This window comes from Panthera pardus, unplaced genomic scaffold (genome assembly GCF_024362965.1).
Source record: "Panthera pardus isolate Hobbes unplaced genomic scaffold, ASM2436296v1 HiC_scaffold_20, whole genome shotgun sequence".
Lineage (NCBI taxonomy): Eukaryota > Metazoa > Chordata > Mammalia > Carnivora > Felidae > Panthera > Panthera pardus.
In genome coordinates, this window is record NW_026526766.1 from 79,519,460 (window position 1) to 79,542,871 (window position 23,412).

At 40.5% G+C, this 23,412-nt stretch overlaps 2 protein-coding genes across 3 annotated transcripts in view; one reads left to right on the forward strand and one right to left on the reverse strand.

The window, feature by feature from the left end:
- Positions 1–14,714, reverse strand: part of FBXW2 (F-box and WD repeat domain containing 2) — a 32,583-nt gene extending 17,869 nt beyond the window's left edge. For both annotated transcript variants that reach the window (XM_019454016.2, XM_019454014.2), the window contains exons 1-3: positions 14,598–14,714; positions 14,387–14,495; positions 7,688–8,197 (exon numbers count right to left, since the gene is read on the reverse strand). In XM_019454016.2, coding sequence (XP_019309561.1) covers positions 7,688–8,177 — 490 coding nt within the window. In that variant the 5' untranslated portion in view covers positions 8,178–8,197; positions 14,387–14,495; positions 14,598–14,714. The remainder of the gene's footprint in view (positions 1–7,687; positions 8,198–14,386; positions 14,496–14,597) is intronic.
- Positions 14,715–17,157: 2,443 nt separating this feature from the next.
- Positions 17,158–20,515, forward strand: B3GALT9 (beta-1,3-galactosyltransferase 9). The gene is made up of 2 exons (XM_019453912.2): positions 17,158–17,459; positions 19,412–20,515. The coding sequence occupies exons 1-2, from the start codon at positions 17,454–17,456 to the stop codon at positions 20,513–20,515; spliced, it is 1,110 nt and encodes a 369-aa protein (XP_019309457.1). The 5' UTR covers positions 17,158–17,453.
- Positions 20,516–23,412: the final 2,897 nt, after the last annotated feature.

The window sequence follows — 23,412 nt, forward strand, 5'->3', positions numbered from 1 at the left end:
CCGCTCACGCTCTGTCTCTCTCTGTCTCTCAAAAATAAATAAATGTTAAAAAAAAAAAAAAAGATTCTGCAGAAAAAGTAGGTTTTATTTCTATTCTGATGAAAATATACCAATCATGATAATTCAGGATTAGCTTTAATTATGTTTAAAGGTATAATGATTAAATCACGCTCACAATTTACCTTTATAACAAAAAAGTAATAAGAATTGACAAAGGCATTTTGAGGATATAACAAATATAGTCACTATGACAAGGACACACTATGCAGGAAATCACCAAATGACTGGTTTTGGAAAGGATGAAATGGCTAAAATCAGCCACAATTCTGCCTTTAAGGGTTGGTAAAGAGCCACTGTTCCAGAAAATGGAAAAATAGCTACGACTTATGAAAGAGGTAGAGCATGAATTTCAACTTGGACAAACCCTAGGAGAAATACAGTCTTCATTTTAGACTATATTTGTTGTCACTTTACTATTTAGAGACTCAGGTTCTTCCCTATAAAATAAGGGATGGGAATTAGTTGGTGGTTCTCAATGGTCATATGAGACATGAAAATCATCTGGAGAAGGGCACTGGGCTGCTCAGTTGGTAGAGCAGGTGACTCGTGAACTCAGTGGTGTAGGTTCAAGCCTACAATGGGTGTTAGAGATGACTTAAGAACAAAATCTTTGGGTGGGGGGGAAGAATCATCTGAGAAGCTTCATCAAACACCTATGTAGGGCCCTAGCTTCAGAGATTTTAATTTAGAACCTCTGAGGTGGGGCCTGATCATCTTAAAAGCTTGCCAGGTGATTCTAATGTATCAGCAATATTTTGAGAACCAATGATCTAGAACAGCACTCCAAGAGAAACAATACAAACCACGAATGCAATTTACATACATAATTAAAATTTTTCTATTATTTACTGTAAAAACAAATTTAGTACAAATTTCGTTAGCTCAATATATCAAAAATATTGTTAATGAAATATTTTATACCCTAAGTCTTTGATATCTACTGAGTATTTCCCATTTCACATCTCTGGACCAGCCACATCTCAAGAGCTCAAAAGCCTTACGGGGTCAGTGGCTAGTATACTGGACAGTGTGTCTAGATAATCTGAACTGTACATTTGAAAAATGGTTAAAATGATAAATCTAGGTGTTCCACAAATATGCCTTAGGAAACGGCATGATTAGCTCCTCAATCTAGTATATATTTTACCACAAGGTGATATGAACAAACCAAAAAAAAAGGGAGAGATTATCCTAATTTTTAAATTAATTTATAGAGGAAAATACTGGGCCACTCAGTTTTACGCCCTAGAGAAGCATCAGAGAATAACTTGGTTGATTTCAGTTCCATTTTCTAGTGGTACAAGTCTAAACCGCTAAGCCTTTAGGAGTCATTGTTCTCTGCTCCTTTTTGGTTTTATTTCAACCTTTCCTATAGACTCCTGTTTGCTGCACTGAGTATACTCCAACGTGTTTTCAAGGAGGTCATCAATGACGCAGCCTAAAGATGAAAGGGGAGTAAATAAACGTAGACTGTTTTTCATTATATAAAAGAAAAAAAAAGCCCTCTCAATTCAGAAGAGGTTGAAACAATACTTTGATATAAAAAAATTCCAGGGATGGGTATATAACAAACGTAAGCAGAAAACTGAGCTGTAACTCAAATGGAATAAACTATCGTATCCAGCAAGGTTTAAATATTTAACTGGTAGAATCAGATCTCAGCTCTCAACTGCCTCTTGGAGGCATGTGACTCTGATGACCAACTGAACAAACACTGGCCAGTGCCTCTTTCATACAGGCAATTTTCACTGCCCTTGAAACTCTCTTCATCACCATTCTTCTTTACCTCTTCCCTAAGTACGCTCTTCAAGGATCCATCCTAGGCCCCATTCTTTTTTCCTCTCCATGTCCTTTTGAAATTTCACTGTTATCGCCATAGCTGAAATGTCACTAACTCCTCAACCTTTTGCTCTAGCCCTGAGCTATTCCCCAAAGCTCTGATGTTACATTTCCAGAACCTTGTCGGAATCTCCATCACATCCGACTGCATTGAAGTTCATCCCAGGGGCACCTGGGTGGCTCAGTCAGTTAAGCATCTGACTTGATTTCAGCTCAGGTCACGATCTCACAGTTTGTGAGATCAAGCCCCACATCAGGCTCTGCACTGACTGGGGAGCCTGCTTAGAATTCTCTGTCTCTCTCTCTCTGCCCTTCCCTTGCTTGCACTCTCTCTTAAAAATAAATAAACTTAAAAAAAATTTTTTTTTTAATTTCATTCAAAATTGAACTCCCTCTACCCACTCAAATTTATTCCTTCATTTCCTATTCTTGGTACCAGTACTACCACCTTCCCAGGTATTTTCCTCGCCACATACTCAGTCCATTGCTAAGTCTTGTTAATTCCATTTCAATGGCTGCTCCTCCATTTAACTGCTCCTTTAAAAAAATCTCTACCCTTCGGGCACCTGGGTGGCTCAGTGGGTTGAGCATCTGACTTCAGCTCAGGTCATGATCTTGTAGTTTGTGAGTTCAAGCCCTGCATTGGGCTCTCTGCTGTCAGCACAAAGCCTGCTCCAGATCCTCTGTCACCCTCTCTCTCTGCCCCTGCCCCACTTGGGGGCACGCTCCCTCTCTCTCAAAAATAAATAAACCTTGGGACGCCTGGGTGGCTTAGTCAGTTAAGTGTCTGACTGACTTCAGCTCAGGTCACAATCTTACGGTTTGTGAGTTTGAGCCCTACATCGGGCTCTGTGCTGGGTCAGAGCCTGGAACCCGCTTAGGATTCTGTGTCTGCCTCTCTCTCTCTGCCCCTCCCCTACTCTGTCTGTCTGTCTCTGTCTCAAAAATAAACATAAAAAAAATTAAGTAAACAAACCTCAAAAAAAAAAACAAAAAAAAAAAAACAACTCTACACCTACTATCCTAAATCTAGATCTACTCTTACCTAAAATGCAATAGGCTAATACTTTAGTTTAGAAATTCTAGATCTGTCTATGTCAGAGGGTCTTCATATAAGTAGTGTCATCCTCCAAGGGAACATTTTAGAAATTTGCAGGGGTGGTTTCAAGTGTCACAGTGATTTTGGAGGCAGTGGGGGGGGGGGGGGGCGGGCCGGCAGCGGGGGCCTAAATTACCAGCCTCTACTGGGCAAAGACCAGAAATGCTAGACATTCTGCAATGTTTGGGACAATGCACAAAAAGAATAGTCATGTATTCTGCATGACCTTTTTTTTTTTAATGTTTGTTTATTTTTGAGAGAGAGAGAGAGAGAGAGAGAGAGAGAGAGAGAGAGAGAGAGGCAGACATAGAATCTGAAGCAGGCTCCAGGCTCTGAGCTGTCAGCACAGAGCCCGATGCAGGGACCTGAGACCACGAGATCATGACCTGAGCTAAAGTTGAACACTTAACCGACTAAGCCACCCAGGCGCCCATATTCTGCATGACTTCTTAAAGATTCTGCCTGATTGCCTTAAAGGTTCTGCCTGTGACAAGTCTATTCTTAGTTGTCTGAGCCTTGGACCTGTTTTACAAAGCACCGAGTTTATTCTGAATTTACTATGAGTGTAACTACCTCAGGTAGACTGAGGAAAAATGTACTTTGCTTTTGTTGGAGACTTTTCACCACTTGTGACCACATCACTGATGGTACAAATACAACACTGTGCTATTTACAACTGTCATGTTCATGATGACAGTACATACACAGGTGCAAACATCTGATTACACTACCGTCTTCTAACACAGCTGTGCTTGAGCACAACACATTTAATGTGCATTATTTTAAATTACTGTCTTATTTCTCCTCTGGATCAGAGTTTAGGTATTATATTGATTTTTTGAAATATGTGTATGTACAGGTAAGTTATTTCTATGAATTTGACTTCAAGGTAAGAGAATATTGTAAAATACGTTACAAAAAGAGGACCTGGGGCCTGGCAGAAATAAGAAACACTGGTCTACTTGGAGCAGAATGCTCTAGTCCTGGCCCTTTCTCTGCTCAGAAATCTTTCATAGTTTTTCTTATTGCTTAAAGAAAACTGTCCAAACTCATATTCCCAATATTTAAGGTTTTTACAATACAGTTCAAGACAACTCTTCAGCTTATATTCTAAGAATCTCTTATAGAGTCCTTAATTATATACTGAGTTCAGATAAAAAGAATTTTTATTTTCCTCCTATATGCTCCATGCTTAGCCCTTTCCATACCTTTGCTGGAAAGTGCTTATTCTCATCTCTCTAAAATCTACCCATTCTCCAAGATTCAACAGAAACACCGCTCAATTTTTGCAAATGAAAGACAACACTCCTTCCTCTGAACAACTGATTTTTTACTCATACAATTCAAATATATCATTTGACCGCATATCTTTTATAGCTGTTGTTTTTCTTATTCAACTGTAAGCCATGGTCACAATATGGCAGCGTGCAGGTTAAATATGACACAATCACAGTATTTTTAAAATGTGAATAATACTTAAAAATCAGTACACTAAAAAAAATCAATCAGAATATTGCACAAAAATCTAGATTTAGGACTTCTTTGAAAAATCAGATCTGACCACTGTGAGCCTATATCCCACATGGCAAATAATTCACTGCAGTAGAGCAGCAGCTACCCTCTCTAGAAGGGCAAGTGTTCTCTCACTAGCACAGTCTACATGGAGACTTTTACTTAATCAGGTTACCTTCCTGATTCCAGTATGTATGTTCTCTGAGCAAAGAACTGTCCTAATTCATCCACATATGTCCTTACATTGTCTTTCACATAGTACTTTCTAATTATCTACTGCGTAGCACAAACAAAGCACAACAGGTTCCTTTCTCACCATTTCAGAGCTCACAGCTCAGCAGAAGGATAACTACCTCTTTGGTAACAGCATGAAACAAAGGTATGTATAATTCCATAACAAACACTTTTCTCACTAGTTATAGTTTCAGGGATACAGCTATTAGAAATTTTAAACTTGGGGTGCCTGGGTAGCTCAGTCGGTTGAGCGTCTGACTTCAGCTCAGGTCATGATCTCACGGTCCGTGGGTTCGAGCCCCGCATCGGGCTCTGTGCTGACAGCTCAGAGCCTGGAGCCTGCTTCGGATTCTGTGTCTCCCTCTCTCTCTGCCCCTCCCCTGCTCATGCTCTGTCTCTTTCTGTCTCAAAAATAAAAACATTAAAAAAAATTTTTTTAAAAAAGAAAAGAAAAATTAAACTAAACCTTTGGATTATTTTCAATAGAGCATAATTTTCAATACACAAACTTGATGAATTTAATCAGAACAAAAAATACAAAATATAGACCCACCTACAGAAAAACCTTAAAATGCAGGGTCGGGTCCACCGTTATTGCAGATATTAACTTTCCAGGTAGTTAAAGAATTCAGTGAATGTGTCCCATTCACTTCTGCCCCAAGTTAAACTCAAGTTTTACTGCATTTCAAAAGTAAAATTTGATGAGAATTTTTCTTTTAAAGCTACATGTGGTTCTGAAAATGAGTCAACTGCCAGTATTTGCCCAAGTGTGAATGAGCACAAGGCTCGAAGGCGATACTGCATCTTAATCTTTAAAACTTACCTGCCATTGATCATAAGACAGAAAGGACACAGAAAAGCCATTGCCCCAACTGGGAAAGCACATCCATGTATAAAAGAATGGATGATCCCTTTCCAATAATCCGGCTTATAGGACACAGAATAATGTAAGCATGGAGTAACTTTAGGATGACAAAAACCACGAAATGCCTTAAGTTTAATGTTCATTTTATAAAACTGGCAAAGCATTTAGCATTTTAGAGAAACATATCACATCACTATTAGAAAATGTACATCCTCAAGAGATCATACACCTCAAGAATATTAAAACTGAGTCTGTTATTTAAAACTTCTGTGGCCATGCCATGAATTCAGTCTCTCTGGAAAGGACAGTTAAGAGGAGCTTTAATATCATTTATATTTCTGGATCTGTAATTCTACTTTGAGGTTTCTGCCCCAAATAAATAATTCAAGGGGGGAAAAAGGCAAACAAAAATATTCATAAATATTTCATAGAAATATTCTGAATTCATAGAAACAAACTGAATATGCACTAATATTGAATTGGCTAAATAATGATGATATATTTACACAAAGGAACAGAATATGCTATTAAAAAAGGCAATTATGGGGTGCCTGGATGGCTCAGTGGCTTAAGCGACTGACTTAATTTTGGCTCAGGTCGTGAGTTCGAGCCCCGCATTGGGTTCTGTGCTGACAGGGTGGAGCCTGCTTCAGATTCTGCATCTGCCTCTCTCTCTGCCCCTCTCCTGCTTGCTTTCTCCCTCCCTCCTTCCCTCCCTCTCTCTCTCTCTCTCAAACAATAAATACATAAACTAAAAAAAATTTTTTTTAAAAGGCAACTATGTACTTCAGTAATACTCAAATGTTTATCTTGGATTAGGGCGCCTGGGTGGCTCAGTCAGTTAAGCGTCTGACTTCGGCTCAGGTCATGATCTCACCGTTGTGGGTTCGAGCACCACGTCGGGTTGTGCTGACAGCTCAGAGCCTGCAGCCTGCTTTGGGTCCTGTGTCTCCCTCTCTCTCTGCCCCTCCCCTGCTTGTGCTCTCTCTCAAAAATAAATAAACATCAAAAAAATAAAAATAAAAAAATAAAAAAACAAAAAAACAAAAAAACAAGAAGGGCCTGACCTATAAAAAAATTTTTTTAAAAAGAAATTATCCTGGATGAAAAAAGAACACCAAGGATCCCTAAATATTACATACATTGGAAGTGAAAAGGCATCGGGATCATCAATAAGGCTGCCTGAAATCATTCTGCACCATTGCCTAAGAATTATTTACAATGCCCATCAAAATGTACTGCCTAAAACATATGCACTGATTACATGTACAAAGAGCCATTATAACTGGAAGAATCACACAATTCCAAATTTTAATGATTATATCTGCTACATAGTTACTTAATTGCTTAGGATTAAAATATCCATCTGTCTTTGTTTCCATGCCCAAATTCTTTTAACTTTTAATTCTTCTTAGAACCACAGGAATTTTAGCAAGAAAGAAATACCTCCATTCCCATACTTTATAGATAAGAAAACAAACACAGAGAGGTTAAGTAATTCTTGCAAGATGATCTAACTACTTGCTAGGTCTAGGCATCATCTTTTCCACTGGTTTTTCTCAAAAATCACTGTTGACAGAAAAAAAGTTTAACCAACATGGAAAACTGTACATGGAAGGAAAAAGCACTGAAAAAAATAGTTACAGCTTTCTGACTCACATCACATTTAAAAGAATGTCTGGGGGTGTCTGGGTGGCTCAGTCGGTTAAGCGTCCGACTCTTGATCTCAGCTGAGGTCTTGGTCTCAGGGTTGTGAGTTCAAGCACCGCATTGAGTTCCATGCTGGGCATGGAGGAAAGGAAAAGGAAAAAGGAAAGAGAAAAGAGAAAAAAGAAAAAAAAAAGAATGTCTGGAGCCTTCTTCTCACAAAATTCTATAAAAATGATTTGTCTTCTAGAGGGAAAGAGGATAAAAGGGTGTAAAACTACTCAGGGATGGAGGGAGGGGGAAATTCCACTATAGGTATCTCATATAATTAATACTTGCCATCCTCAAGCCTAAGGACTAGTTTGTTCTGTTTCTAAGATTATACCCTATGAAATGCACAACAACAACAAAACAGTTCCAGAATCTCTTACCTGTACAGAGAAGTCCATCCTTGTAGTAAAGTGCATACACTCTGGCACTGTGTCCAATTAACGATGAGGTCTCAAAGGCTTCATGGTCCTCCAGTTGCTTCATTCTCAAAATAGCCTTCAAATAAACCTTCTTCCAGTGCAAAGCGTCCTGAACAGAATCATCTATCTGCCAGCCCAAATTTTTACACGCAGTCTGCCACACCTCTGTACAGGCACTTATCACCTTATTCCACTGTTTAGAGACGAGGCAGCATGTGAGTAAAGTCTGAGGATCGAGCCATTTTAACAAATAAAAACTGAGCTCCAGGGGAAGGAGTTTGAGGAAGTCCCGCTTGAGGAGAGTCTCCAGGTTATTGGAGAGATGCCTGAGCTGGACTGCCCCACTCAGACTAATCAGGTGATCCAGAGTTTCATTTTTCTGCAAGTCCGTCAGAGAAAGAAATGTAACAGAAATGTTATCAAGCCATGTCTCAAAGTCCTTTCTCTCCATAAGGTTATGGAAAAATTTACCTGTGGCACATCAAAATATTGTATTAGTTCTGCTCAAAAAGACCATTCAAGCAAGACTGCTAACAAATGAAAATTAGTGTAAAAAACTTGGCATTACAACTTTATGTTATTACATTACAACTTTACAGTTAATATATTGTATTCGAAAATCTTCCATGCACACAAAAGATAATACATCTAAGAAAACATACTTTAATGAATCATGATCTCTGAAACATAAATCAGTGAGACTTATGCTGGTGTATGTGACTTGCTCCTTTTGAAGTCTAGCACATGCTACATGCACCTTCACAGTAAAAGATTTATAGTATCACTCATTATAAAATAGTTTATTCTATACACTTCTCTCCCCTCCCCCCAACACGATCAAAACCATCGTAACACTATTTCCTTAATACGCTCTATTTGGGTACTTAAGTCACAAATATAAGCACCAGCATGTGACAACCAGAAGGCAAGTCTCCTGAGCAGTAACTGGAGACATTAGTTATCATGTAGGCACAGCTTGATCTGTTACCAAAATCACAGAACTGACTACTGGGTTTTCAATAAATATTCAGGCAAAAAAGGTCTGGGGAAGAAAAACAGGCAGATGTAATAAATCATGTGGCTCAGGTATTTTGGTTTTTCTACTTCCTTTATGGCACTGCCTGTTAGAACAAAAATTACCAAAGGCCTTATGTAGCCTTACATACTTTTTATAAGCCTCATATGAGCTGGTGACAACTCTTAATCATGTGCCCCCAGAGAGCAAAGAGGGTCAAGGAAGCTTGCACAAATAAGTAATCCTGATGCTTCCAAAACACCAAGAAAAAAACAAAACAAAACAAAAAAACAAAAACAAAAAACAAAAAAACCCCAGGTAGCATCATCTCTACTTTGCGGAGGAGGAAGTTACAAGTCAGAGAAGGTAAGTGATTTGCCTACCTACAGTCAATAGAGCTATTAAAACAGCATCAGAACAGACTGGAAGTCAGTGCTCCCTCCATCAGTACTCTTCCAACCACACAGACCGAACTGTCTCTCTCTGACTACAGCTACAACCAGGAGAATCACAACCTGGTTATAAAATCTGGTACCTATCTGATTATACCACCTTCTCCTTTAAAAGAACGACACATTGCTCCAGGACTAACTGGAGCAAAAAGAAACGTTACAAGTATATAGCATTACACATTGCATCAAGGTATCAACCCGCTTTTAAGAACAGGGAGTAAACTAATGAAAAAACAAAAAATACAGCAAATCAGCAAAAATCATCTTTCCCAAGCTTAGCTATATGTTGATAGATGTTAGTGCTGGATGATGGATACACGGAGGTTTTTATTCTCTTTACTACCATATGTTTAAACATTCCATAATTAAAAAACAAAGCTTTCCTTCTAATATCACTTAGTTTCCTACCAGATTGCCATACTAATTTTAAAAATTAACACCCAAATCTCAACACATCTCCAGAGGCAAGGGAAACAAAAGCAAAAATGAACTACTGGGACCTCATCAGAATAAAAAGCTTCTGCACAGCAAAGGAAACAGTCAGCAAAACTAAAAGCAACCGACAGAATGGGAGAAGATATTTGCAAACGACACATCAGATAAAGGGTTAGTATCCAAAATCTAGAAAGAACTTATCAAACTCAACACCCAGAAAACAAATAATCCAGTGAAGAAATGGGCATAAGACATGAATAGATACTTCTCCAAAGAAGACATCCAGATGGCCAACCGACAATGAAAAAATGCTCCACATCACTCATCATCAGGGAAATACAAATCAAATGAGATACCACCTTACACCTGTCAGAATGGCTAACATGAACAACTCAGGCAACAACAGATGTTGCCGAGGATGCAGAGAAAGAGATCTCTTTTGCATTGTTGGTGGGAATGCAAGCTGGTGCAGCCACTCTGGAAAACAATATGGAGGTTCCTCAAAAAACTAAAAATAGAACTACCCTACAACCCAGCAATTGCACTACTAGGTATTTATCCAAGGGATACAGGTGTGCAGTTTCAAAGGGACACATGCACCCCCATGTTTATAGCAGCACTATCAACAATAGCCAAAGTATGGAAAACGCCCAAATGTGCATCGATGGATGAATGGATAAAGATGTGGCATATATACAATGGAGTATTACTCGGCAATCAAAAAGAATGAAATCTTGCCATTTGCAACTACATGGATGGAACTGGAAGATATTATGCTAAGCGAAATTAGAGAAAGACAAATATCATACGACTTCACTCATATGAGGACTTTAAGAGACAAAACAGATGAACATAAGGGAAGGGAAACAAAACTAATATAAAAACACAGAGGGGGACAAAATATAAGAGACTCTTAAATATGGAGAACAATCAGAGGGTTACTGGAGGGGTTGTGGGAGGGGGGATGGGCTAAATGGGTAAGGGGCATTAAGGAATCTAGTCCTGAAATCATTGTTGCACTATATGCTAACTAATTTGGATGTAAATTAAAAAAAATAAAATCAAAACAGAAAGTCGAGGCAAGGCGAGGCAAGGCGAGGCGAGACGAGACGAGAAAACAAACCAAACAAACCAAACAAACTAAACCTATTTACCAGAGGGGAGGTGGGTGAAATAGGTGATGGGGATTAAGGAGTGCACTTGTGATAAGCACTGGGTGACGGAACTGTGGAATCATGATATTGTACATGTGAAACTAATATAACACTGTACGTTAACTATACTGGAATTTAAAATAAAATTATATTTAGAAAAAAAAAGGAATCCTGACACATAGATTAAAAACATTAGTATCTAAATTAATGTCAAAGAGGAAAATAAAATTTTTCCCATAAATGTCACCTAGATGAGGTCTACATCAAAAGCCAGATCTCACCTTCCAACTTTGTTCACGTAAGGTCAGTAAAAGTCCTTTTCATTAATTTCCCAATATCAAATTTGGCCAGAATGTTATCAGACAAAAAACAGTAAATGCAACCAAACTTTCCAATCACATCATCTACTATCCAATAATTTTGGTTTTTGGAACAGTGAATGGACTTTAAAAACAAAATAATATTCTGGAATCCTCAGGGTTTGGGCTAGGCAGGATTTATTAGTTTAAGGATTTACCTGGCAGCCAAAAAATAATCGGTTCACCAAAAGTTTAATCAACAACAGAAGTTAACACACTACCTCCTCCTGAATCCAAACAACCTTCTATCTTCAACATTTCCAGAAATTTTTTACTTGGAAAAAATCACTCATAGCAAGGCAAAACAACTCTTTTCTTTGGACACCCACAAAATGTCACCATAGCTAATTAATTAATACTGGCCAATTAAAAACATACACCAAAACATCTGCCCAGGAATCCTTTTCTACAGTGAAAAAGCATGGGGGGCTTCTTCCTCTATTACACCTACACCTACACACACATGAATATCCACACATCCATCATAGAAATGTTTACACATAAGTTAAGCTGAATTATTATTTAAATGACCACAAGGCAAATTGATAATACCCATGAAAACATTATCAGGTAGGTTCGCACCATTAACAAAAACTAAGACACATCTTACAGCGTGCCAAATTAATGTAGTCATGACACCATAGAAAATTATGGGACAAACTTTTCAGTGAGAGCCTTTAAAAAACCCAGCCATTTCTGAGATTCATATATTCTCTCCTCAACTCTGCACTATTAGAAAACACCAGTATTTACTTTTCTAAAAAAAAAAAAAAAAAAAAAAAAAAAAGACTTTGGAGGTTAACTTTCTTAAGGTCACAGGTCTAAAATGAACTCTTTTAGAGAGCCTGTAGCAATATCATGTACTGGCCGCACAAGGCCCCCAGGGGAAAACTTCAGGAAGCAGGATTTCAATTCAACACATGGAGGAGCTTTTATTTTTTTTAAGTAGGCTTCACGCCCAGCGCACAGCCTAATGAGAGGCTTGAACATACAACCCTGAGATTAAGACCTGTGCTTGAGTGGGGCGCCTGGGTGGCTCAGTCGTTTAAGCGTCCGACTTCGACTTAGGTCATGATCTCGCAGCTTGTGAGTTCGAGCCCTGCGTCAGGCTCTGTGCTGACAGCTCAGAGCCTGGAGCCTGCTTGGAATTCTGTGTCTCCCTCTCCCTCTGCCCCTCCCCTGCTCACGCTCTGACTCTATCTTTCAATAATAAATAAAAATTAAAAGAAAAAAGACCTGTGCTTGAGATCAGGAGTTGGACACTTAACTGACTGAGCCACTCAGGCTCCCCATTAGGAGGAACTTCTAAATCATCAGGAGATTTCCAACAATGTAGGGGCTGCCTCCAGAATGGTGAGATTCCCATTACTGGGAAAGTCAAGGACAGTTAGAAACACAGGCAGAATGAGGTATATATGAAAATGCTTTGGAGTCAGTCAAGTCTTTCAGTGATTTACCCACTTCCTATGTGATCATGGGCATCTCTGACCAACTTCTAAACTTCAGTTCTATCTGTAAAATGGGAGCTATCCCTCACTTTGAGGGCTGGGAAACTCAGAAATTGAGCAGGGGTGGTACTTTTGTTAGTTTTATTATTATGAATACTGGCCAGGAAAGCTTTTAGCAGCCCTAAGGCTGGAATAGACAGGACTACTAACAACCCTTTCAACCCTATGATCCTTACCATAAACTTTCCCTTAAATTGGCTTAAAATACATGGAAGAAAAATTCACGGACTCAAACTTACTGGGGTTTAATTTTATAATTAAGGGCAGTTATTGAGTTGAGGCTAGAATTTCCTGCTAGGTGCATTTTTGTCTGTACCCACACTCCATGCTGTCTTGCCTTCCCCTCCCCCCGACTTGAGATGAAACATTAAACTTGTCCTTCTGCCCTCAATATTAACAATCACAAAGCTCCGAAATGGGTATGATGAAGACTGCTAAATTGGAAGCCAGGAGGCCTGGGTTTGGTCTCTGGTTCTACCATTAATTCCCTATGTTCCCTCTGGCAACTCTCATATTTGTATTGGTTTAAAAGATTCAAGTACTACTCATAGACGTTACTTCATTTGATTATCAGAACGTCAAGGAAAGTATCAGTACTATTGCCCTTAACTAATAAATGAGATTTATGACCCAAGAGGTGGAGTGACTTTCCCAGGGTCCCATAGGAAGTTAAGCAATTTAACATCTTACCTAGCTCCCCACCGTCGCAAACAAAACAAAACCTATATACTGCTAGGTCTTACTAGAGATAGATGTTCTGGATAAAACATCACATGTACGTTTTCCTCTCCTCCACCAGGACCTGGCCTAGTTAAGAGTGAAAACAAGACATTTGTTGTTCGGAAGCCCGAGGCTTCATCTTCCCTGGCTTCTCATCAAGCATAATCAGCTGTTACAGTACAGAGGTTTTGAAAACGTGTATCTGGATTTATAAACGTACACACACCCAAGGTATCTTTGGAATATTCAAGAAGCTGGCAACACTGGTTGCCTCCAGAGAAACCTGGAGAGCTGAGGAACAGGCGTGAGGAGCCCTTTCTTGAATTTAAAACCATGTGAATATACAACTTATTTAAAATCTTACAACCTATTATGACAACTTAATATTACAACTTATTTATTCATCTCGCCTTTGGTTTTGAGATGAATACAAACAGCTCGGAAAGAATACAGTGTTTATAAAATCCAGGCTCTGCAACTCCACTTGTTGCTGAGTGACACTGGGGAAATCACTTCACCAATCTCAAGTCCAGTCTTTGACTTGTAAAATGCAACCTCGGAACAGCATTCCCTGCAAGGGTGTTTGTGAGGCTTAAATCGGATAATGCACGTAAAGCGTTTAGCACAGTACCCTACACGCTGTAAGCCTCCGAGAAACGTCAGTTACCATTATTATTGAGCATTAATATGGCTATCTGTAGTTCAAGCGTCGTCCCCCCCCCCCCCCCGGTCACATACACACCTGTTTCCATGGCATACCCACAACTACGGCGCAGTCCCTCACATTAATACAGCGCTTTGTACTTCAAAACCACCTCTCCACACTTCATCTTTCAAAGTCATGGCAGCCCTGGGACATCATTGTTAACTCATTTCGCAGCTAAGGAAGCTGAGAACTAAGAGGCAGTAACTCCGAGACTCAATGTTCCCATCTCTAAAATCAACTCCAGATCCCTTCAGCCCGTTCGTCGCTCCCAGGTTCCCTGCTCCCAGAGTCGTGTTCCGCGCAGCACTGACCTGAGCGAGCGCCCCGGGGCCCGGGACCTCGCGCCGGGCTCACACCGACTAGGCGCGCTCGGGCCGCCAGAGCCTCGCAGCGGCCGGGTCCGCTCCGCAGCCATGGCGCCTGCAGGGAGAGAAAGACAAACGGCCCGAGGCGCGCCTGGTCAGCAGGGGCGCGGGCGCCTAAGAACCCCCTCCCCGACCGGGCCCCGCCTCACATACAGACCTGGACCAGCGGCCGCCGCTCGGGGTCTGCAACCTCACAGGGGAGCGGCTTCCGGTGCTGCCTGCGTCATCTCCGCGCGTCCCTCCGCCCGCGGCGCCCAGCGGACGCGGGTGCACTTCCGGCCCCGGCCTCGAGGGGGAAGCGGGCGGGCTGAGGAGAGCGCCCAGGGAGGAGGAGCATGCGCAGTATAGCTGGGACCTGTGGCGCTTCATCCACGACTTAACTTCCGTGCCGTGTATCGGAATTTGTCCGGAGCCTTGACGTCCTTCGTCGGACCGATCCGACCTTGCACAAACTCTGTGGCGCTTTTCCTTATCCTCACTTTTCGGAGGAGAGGGAGGAAAATTTCAGACACGTGTCCAAAGTGAAACAACCCATTGAGCCGCCTATCATGCATGTCCCAAACGCTATTCTAGGAGATAGGGTTAGTGAGCAAAAAGTACAAAAAACCCGGCCACCTGGGGTTTATATCCCAGCGGGGGAGGCTGACATAAATAACTAAGCAAGGCATGGTGCAAGTCTTAGCAAGTGCTCACGAAAAAAATAAAGCAAGTTAAGGGGATTGGTGAACGAAACAAAGGAGTCAGGTGATCTAGGTTCAAATCCCAGCTCTGACACTCCGGCTGTGCCGTTGGCCTTAGGTAACATCTCTGGATTTATATTCGTCTTCTGCATAGCAGTTATAGTACTTCCTCGTGTGATCCTTCTGAGGACTGAAAGCTGAAGCATAAATCTTTAAGCATCAAAGAACAAAAATTGTGTGCTTCCTATGTGCCAGGCACTCTCCTGATCACTTTGTGTTACCGCATTCAATTCCCACAGTAGCCCTGCATAGTAGTTACTATTATTAACTCTTGTTTTTAGAGATGAGGAAACCCGGGTCAAAAGAGGGTTAAGCATCCTGCCTAAGGTCATCATAACCGGCTATCTTAGGATTTCAACCCAGCCCCCCCCGCCCCCCCTTCAAGAACTTAAATTCTCCTTGTCTCTCCCTAAGGGCTCATAAACTGCGAACACGCATATCTTATACCAGCACCTTCCAATAGGACTTTCAACAATTGTGTCCCCTATTTACATTGTCTAATAAGGCAGCCACTAGCCTCTTGTGACTACTGAACACTTGAAAATGCCTAATGTGACTGAGGAAATACAATTTTAATTAATTTAAATATAAATAGCCACATGTGGCTAATGGCTACCCTATTGAACAGACTGGTCCAAGAGATAGAACATGTAATATAGACAGTAAGACAGTCACATATCCAGTTAGTGTTAGGGAATGACCAAGGCACCCAGCATCCTGCGTCCATCTAGTACGCTTGAAACATGGGAAATAAAAATTTGACTATGTGAAGTAGAAGCCAAGTATGGTGTCTTGAAAGTCAGGCTCCACGAGAGCAAATTTGATTTGGTAGGCAACAGAAAGCCTCTGTAGACATCTAAGCCAAACAGTGACTGATGACATTATAAGAAATTTTAGGAAGACATGTGTATGCAGATCAGATAACCTCTATGAAAGGCAAAGCAATACCAAGGTAATTAAGAAAAACAAGCACCCCTATCAATTTGTAGCAAACAAATTGTGGTAGGAGTTTGATGAATCAAACTGAAAATCCCAGACAGAGGTGCTCTAGAGGCAATGTTGTTAGACCTTCTCATGAACAAAGAAACCAAATTGTCTAAATTGAAGCAAGAGGAGATCTGGGAGCAAAATTTATAGCTCTAAGAGATGAAAATTGCAAAATAGGATTTGTATTTAGTTGTTAAACTTAGAATGTATAAAAAATTTCCTTTCAGATGATTTTTTTTAGGTTAGATTTTCCCACTTTGTAAAAATTTCCAAGATTGCATGACAAATGGCTGAGCAAACATTGACATTTTTCCTAGCCAAACAATTACAAAAAAATGCCCTGAGTGGCAGGCAGGAACATCAACATGTGAAAAGACGAAAATGGTTCAGCCCTGCCTGAAAACAGAATGCTCAATACAACTGCTCAATACAACTGCTTATGTGACAGGAACATGAAAATATGCTGAATGTTGCTTCCTTTCTTAAACTTGCTGGTAGAAACAGTGTTTGGAATAATCCCTACATATTCATGCCCCCAGGAAAACGGCAAACAGCAAATGCTGAGTTCCTTCAGTTCTGGCTAAAATGGACTATGTGTTGTTTTCCAGTTTGAGATAAAAAATGCCTGGGTAGGTAGTTGGGGTGACATATAATTGATTCAGTAAACTTCTTGCATAGCCTATACTAGGAATTCAAAATCCTTCCCAATGAGACATAAACCAAAACTTTCATACGATGTTTCTTTGGGGAGGAAAAAAAAAACCACACCCATTAGGGATGATAAGTATTCCTTGATGTTTAGTACATGTCTTGCTCATGCATATACCAGGGAGCAGGAACTAGTCCAATTGTTTAGCTTCTTGAGAGCACTCCAAAACATACTGTATGACATTTCTCCTTGTATTATGATGTTTGAGAGGTGATGTAGGTGAACTGCTCTTTCAACTCCCCCACACGTTTCACCAGGAATTCAGCATACCGGCGCAGGTCAGTTTCAAAACATATACAAGGTTGGAAGCGTTTGAAAAGGTTTGTGTTCTCCATTCTTTGTTCTGGATTCACTCTAGCTGTAACATAATCTGCACTTGCTTCCCTATGGAGTCAGCAGGTATTCTGGGACAAAAGCTCAAGTTGATTGGAAAGAAACTTTATCCTTAAAGTCTCAGGCACAAAGCACCTTACCTCAATTGCTGTTAGACTGGAATGATGCTGAGAGCTACATTTGGACATAATTTTGGCATCTGGATTCAGTAATTTCCAAAGTCCTGAAACGGTTCACAGACAACATGCAGGTAAGTTTCTTAAATCTTGGAAGCATTTGATATCTATTAACAATAGCCAAATTGTGGAAAGAGCCTAAATGTCCATCAACTGATGAATGGATAAAGAAATTGTGGTTTATATACACAATGGAGTACTACATGGCAATGAGAAAGAACGAAATATGGCCCTTTGTAGCAACGTGGATGGAACTGGAGAGTGTGATGCTAAGTGAAATAAGCCATACAAAGAAAGACAGATACCATATGTTTTCAATCTTATGTGGATCCTGAGAAACTTAACAGAAACCCATGGGGGAGGGGAAGGAAAAAAAAAAAAGAGGTTAGAGTGGGAGAGAGCCAAAGCATAAAAGACTCTTAAAAACTGAGAACAAACTGAGGGTTGATGGGGGGTAGGAGGGAGGGGAGGGTGGGTGATGGGTATCGAGGAGGGCACCTTTTGGGATGAGCACTGGGTGTTGTATGGAAACCAATTTGACAATAAATTTCATATATTGAAAAAAAATAATAAAATAAAATAAAATAGGTTTGAGAAAGCTGAAGTTTCTTCTATGTGCACATCATCAGCTTTGAGAAAATGGAATGGAATTCAGATTATAATTGCAGGGATTTGTTTTGTTTTGTTGCCTATTCATTAGGTATAGGAAAGGAAAAGATGGGGGTCAGGATTCTCAGTGGTTAAGCTTTGGACTCTCCCAGACTTGAGTTCCAATTATGACCCTTCCCCACGCCCTTACCCACTGAGATGATCTTTGGCAAGTTACTAAACTTGGATGCTCACCTTAATTTTGGAAATAACCTATATGAAAGGGATGTTACCAAGGCTAAGTGAATTAAGTCATTTAAAGTGCTTAGCACAGTGCCTGACACACTGCAAATGCTCAGTAAGAGGTAACTATTATTATGGAAGGCTTTGTCAATCAAACTCCAATAGAAATTTAATTTCGTTGGGGCGCCTGGGTGGCTCAGTCGGTTAAGCGTCCTACTTCACTCAGGTCACGATCTCGCGGTCTGTGAGTTCGAGCCCCGCGTCAGGCTCTGGGCTGATGGCTCAGAGCCTGGAGCCTGCTTCCAATTCTGTGTCTCCCCCTCTCTCTGCCCCTCCCCCGTTCATGCTCTGTCTCTCTCTCTGTCTCAAAAATAAATAAACGAAAAAAAAAAAAAAGAAATTTAATTTCTTTAATGTTCCCTTGCTCTGTTATATTATGATACTGTATATGCCCTTCCAGATGGAAAGTTTCCATCTTCTTTGATGATGTGGAGTAAGCTTGGCACAGAGCCATCCTAGATCTCTGAAGGGGTGCTATGCAGATAGCGGGAATTTGCCCATATTGGCAGATGTGTCGAATGGATTAGGGGACATCGCTAAAACAGACAATGTCAGAAATCAGTATCAGGTTAAATTGGAAAGTCATAGTAGAAGGATGTAAATGTTTGATAGTAGCCATTGTTCACTGGCCAACAAAAGCAACCACTTCATGGAAAAATAGCCCTTGACCTTTGTAATTAGAGAAGAAACTGATCCAAGTGCTTCACTTTCTGAAAAAAAAAAAAATCATATATTTTCCTGTAGGCTTTTAGCGCAATAATTCTGCTTGTTACTTTATATCCATATGTCTATGCCTGATTCCTCTTTGCTTTTCCAATGTCTAGCACCGTGCCTTGCATATAGTAAGTAGGCTTTCATCCAAACAAGCGAGAAAACAACCAACTAGCATTTTATTCAGTTTCTACTTCACGCCAAATACTGAACTCTGCAACAGTGGAGAAGAGAGAGCTGTCTCTTCTCTGCCAGCTGTCCAGGAGACCATGATCTAGTGGGAGAGACAGATAACAAAAATAAATGAGAAACACTTAAAATAGTGTATTTCTAAGTGCTGTAAGAAGTATGTATAGCATTCAGTGGGGGCAAAAATAAGAATGGAGATGAAACTTGAATGAACATGTGTTTTCGTCTTATTTAGGTGACATTCTGCAGACTTCGGACTCACCAGTGGTGTTTCATTCTATTTAATGTTATCCTGTTTCATGCTTTGCTTTTTGGGGCTGATTTTGTGGAAGAATACTTTCTGCATGCTTTGCCTTATGTGGATATGAAAGCTCTTGAAATTAAGGAGAAGGCAAGAAAATTGAACACGGAGCCCCTAAGAAGTAATCTTTCCAAGTATTACATCCTGAGCCAGTCGGAGCTGTGTAAAGGGAAGAATATATTTTTACTCTCTCTTATCTTCAGTAGCCCGGGAAATGGAACAAGGCGGGACCTCATCAGGAAAACCTGGGGTAACGTGACCAGTGTTCAAGGGCACCACATTCTCACACTGTTTGCTTTGGGAATGCCCGTTTTGGTAACTACCCAGCAAGAAATAGACAAAGAGTCCCATAAGAATAATGATATAATTCAAGGAATCTTCTTGGACAGTGCTGAGAACCAAACCCTGAAAATCATCACGATGACGCAGTGGGCTGTGACTTTCTGCCCTAATGCCCTGTTCATTCTTAAGGTTGATGAAGAGATGTTTGTCAATGTCCCGAGCTTGGTAGACTATCTTCTTAATCTGAAAGATCACCTGGAGGATGTCTATGTAGGAAGAGTTATCCATCAAGATACACCCAACAGGGATCCTAATAGTCAAGAATTTATCCCTTTTAGCGAGTACCCAGAAAAGTACTACCCAGATTACTGCAGTGGCGAGGCCTTTATTATGTCCCAAGATGTGGCTCGGATGATGTATGTGGTTTTCAAAGAAGTACCCATAATGGTTCCTGCTGATGTGTTTGTAGGAATTTGTGCAAAGTCTATTGGCCTTATACCCATCCACAGTTCAAGGTTTTCTGGAAAAAGGCACATCAGATACAACAGATGTTGCTATAAGTTCATTTTTACATCCTCAGAAACTACAGATATTGAAATGCCCCTGGCGTGGAAGGAAATTAGCAGTGGGAAAGAATGTACCCTGTTTGAGACTTACTACGGGCTCATTTCCTGCAAACTTCTGACATACTTTGACACCCTTAAACGTTTCCACCTGGGTACCATAAAAAATGATGGCATGTATTTGGGTGATTAGGTTTTTTTTTGCTGTTTATTATAAATTTGGTCTTTTTAAATTAACTCATACCTCGTTATAGAAAGCATCCCTCCTTCCTTGTGTTTTATGTACTTTCTTTTAGCGAGTTGCAAAATGTTATTAGTGCTCGGATGTACTACATCATATTGAGATTTCATGTTACGAAATCTAAGTTGAGATAGCACTCTTTTCAAAATAAAACATTCTATCCAAAAAAGGGAGAACATGACATTTAATTATAACCCAAAGTCTTGTTTCTCTTTACAGTCATTGAATTTATAAAAATCATATTCTGTGGAACTGTCATGATTCAGCAATAGCAATGGCAACTAATTTTTGCGAATGCTCAGAATTAAAGGCAAACACTAAGGAATTTGTTGAACAAAATTGTCATCTTGTATGTAAGCAGGAAGCATTTTACTAATTGGGTAGTGGAATTACATTTAATTTAAAAGTATGAACCACATAGTATATGGACTTGGATAGCTAACTCTTTGTAAAGCAATTTTCATCAAGTTCTAATTAGCCAGTGCTTTACAGACGGGATGCTACACATTCACATTCCCTGCTAATGTGTACACTCTGCGTTAGTTTCCTAGAAATGCTGTAAAAAAAGTACCACAAACTCGGTGACTTAAAACAACAGAAATGTGTTTGTTCTAGTTTTATTTTGTATGACAAATTTTTTAATGTTTCTTTATTTTTGAGAGACAGAGTGAGCCTAGGGGAGGGGCAGAGAGAGGGAGACACAGAATCGGAAGCAGGCTCCAGGCTCTGAGCTGTCAGTCCAGAGCCCGACGCGGAGCTCGAACTCACGAGCGGTGAAGATCATGACCTGAGCCACCCCAGGCATCCCTATTTGTTGTAGTTTTAAAGACTAGTTTTAGGGGCGCCTGGGTGGCTCAGTCAGTTGAGCGGCCGACTTCGGCTCAGGTCATGATCTCGCGGTCCGTGAGTTCAAGCCCCGCATTGGGCTCTGTGCTGACAGCTCAGAGCCTGGAGCCTGCTTCAGATTCTGTGTCTCCCTCTCTCTGACCCTCCCCGTTCACGTTTTGTCTCTCTCTGTCTCAAAAATAAATAAAACATTAAAAAAAAAAATTAAAAAAAAAAAGACTAGTTTTATTTATTTATTTATTTTTTAAATTTTTTTTAACGTTTATTTATTTTTGAGACAGAGAGAGACAGAGCATGAACAGGGGAGGGGCAGAGAGAGAGAGGGAGACACAGAATCTGAAACAGGCTCCGGGCTCTGAGTGGTCAGCACAGAGCCCGACGCGGGGCTCGAACTCACGGGCCGCGAGATCATGACCTGAGCCGAAGTCGGACGCTTAACCGACCGAGCCACCCAGGCGCCCCAAAAAGACTAGTTTTAAAGACGAAATCAAGGTGTTGGCAGGACCCTGCTCTCTCTGAAGCCTGTGAGGGAGAATCCTTCCTTGTCTCTTCGACCTTCTGGTGGTTGGCAACCATGCTTAGCATTCTTTGGCTTGCGGACAGACCACTTCAATCTCCGCCTCCATCTTCACACATGGCCTTCTCTCATGGGTCTGGGACTTTGTATAATCTCTGCTCTGTGCTGTGTCCAAATTTTCTCGTTCTTCTAAGGACATGTCATTGGATTAGGACCCAAATGACCCCATTCTAACTTGATGACATCAGCAAAAACTCTATTTCAAAATAAGGTCACATTGACAAAAATCAGGGGTTAGGATTTCAACATTACCTTTTTTGGGGACACAATTTAACTCAACAACACACTTGGTGATTTCTCTTGTGGAATAACTAGGCACTAGATCAATGTTCCCATTCTGGGGCCCTCGGAATTTTAGGTGTCCCCGAAATAATACACTTTGAAAATCTCTGCCATGACACTTACTACATCATATTTCTGGATATATTACTAAAATATACTGAGCCTCAGTCTATGTACAGATTCAGCCTTGTAGGACCCGTGGACTAAATGAGACATGTCAAGCATCTAGCACTGGATTTGGCCCATAGAAAATGACCGGTAAGAAGAGGTAGCATTTAAAAACGTATGTTCTGAGTGTAACAGCTTAGGTTCAAATCTTGGCTCCACTTATCTGCTGTGTGATCTTGTACAAGTTCCTTATCTCTGCTGTGCCTCAGCCTCATGTGTAAACAGGGTAATAATAGTATTTTATTCCTGGGAGAGGAAAAAGAGCAACATGAGTTAATAGATGAAAAGCTTTTAGAACAATGCTTGACAAACATTTGTCTGCTATTATCCTCAAAATATAACCAAGTAAAACATTTGACTAGCCACCAGGAAGCCAGGTTAACATTCTGGCTCTGGAATGTGCAATCTGTAAGAAATAGTAGCTACCATTAGTAATAATGATTAAGAATTTTATAATTTTCCCCTTTTAAGTTCCAGGCTTGGCCGTATCGCCTTGTAGTTCCCCCAAGTGTTTCCTGTTTTCATGTCTGTCCCCTGCTTGCCCTGCTACTCTCCTTGATTTCTCACTTGACTATCTCCTACCGGTTCTTCGAGTTTCAGGTGTTTCCTTCTCTGAGAAACCTTCCTTCAAGTCTAGGGTAGGTGTTTCCTGTTTTTCTCTATTCTTGTACTTACTATACACTAATGTTCTATTTCTATTTCTGATAGAAATTTGTTTCTATTTTCCTCCACCATTAGTCACTTGCTACCTGTGTGATTTTGAGATAAGCTACTTAACTTCTCCGAGCTCGGGTTTCTTCATCTGTGAAATACAGATGTAAAAATATAAACGAGATTGGGACGTCTGGGTGGCTCAGTCAGTTAAGCATCCAACTTCGGCTCGGGTCATGATCTTGCATTTTGTGAGTTCGAGCCCCACATTGGGCTCTGTGCTGACAGCTCAGAACCTGGAGCCTGCTTAGGATTCTGTGTCTCC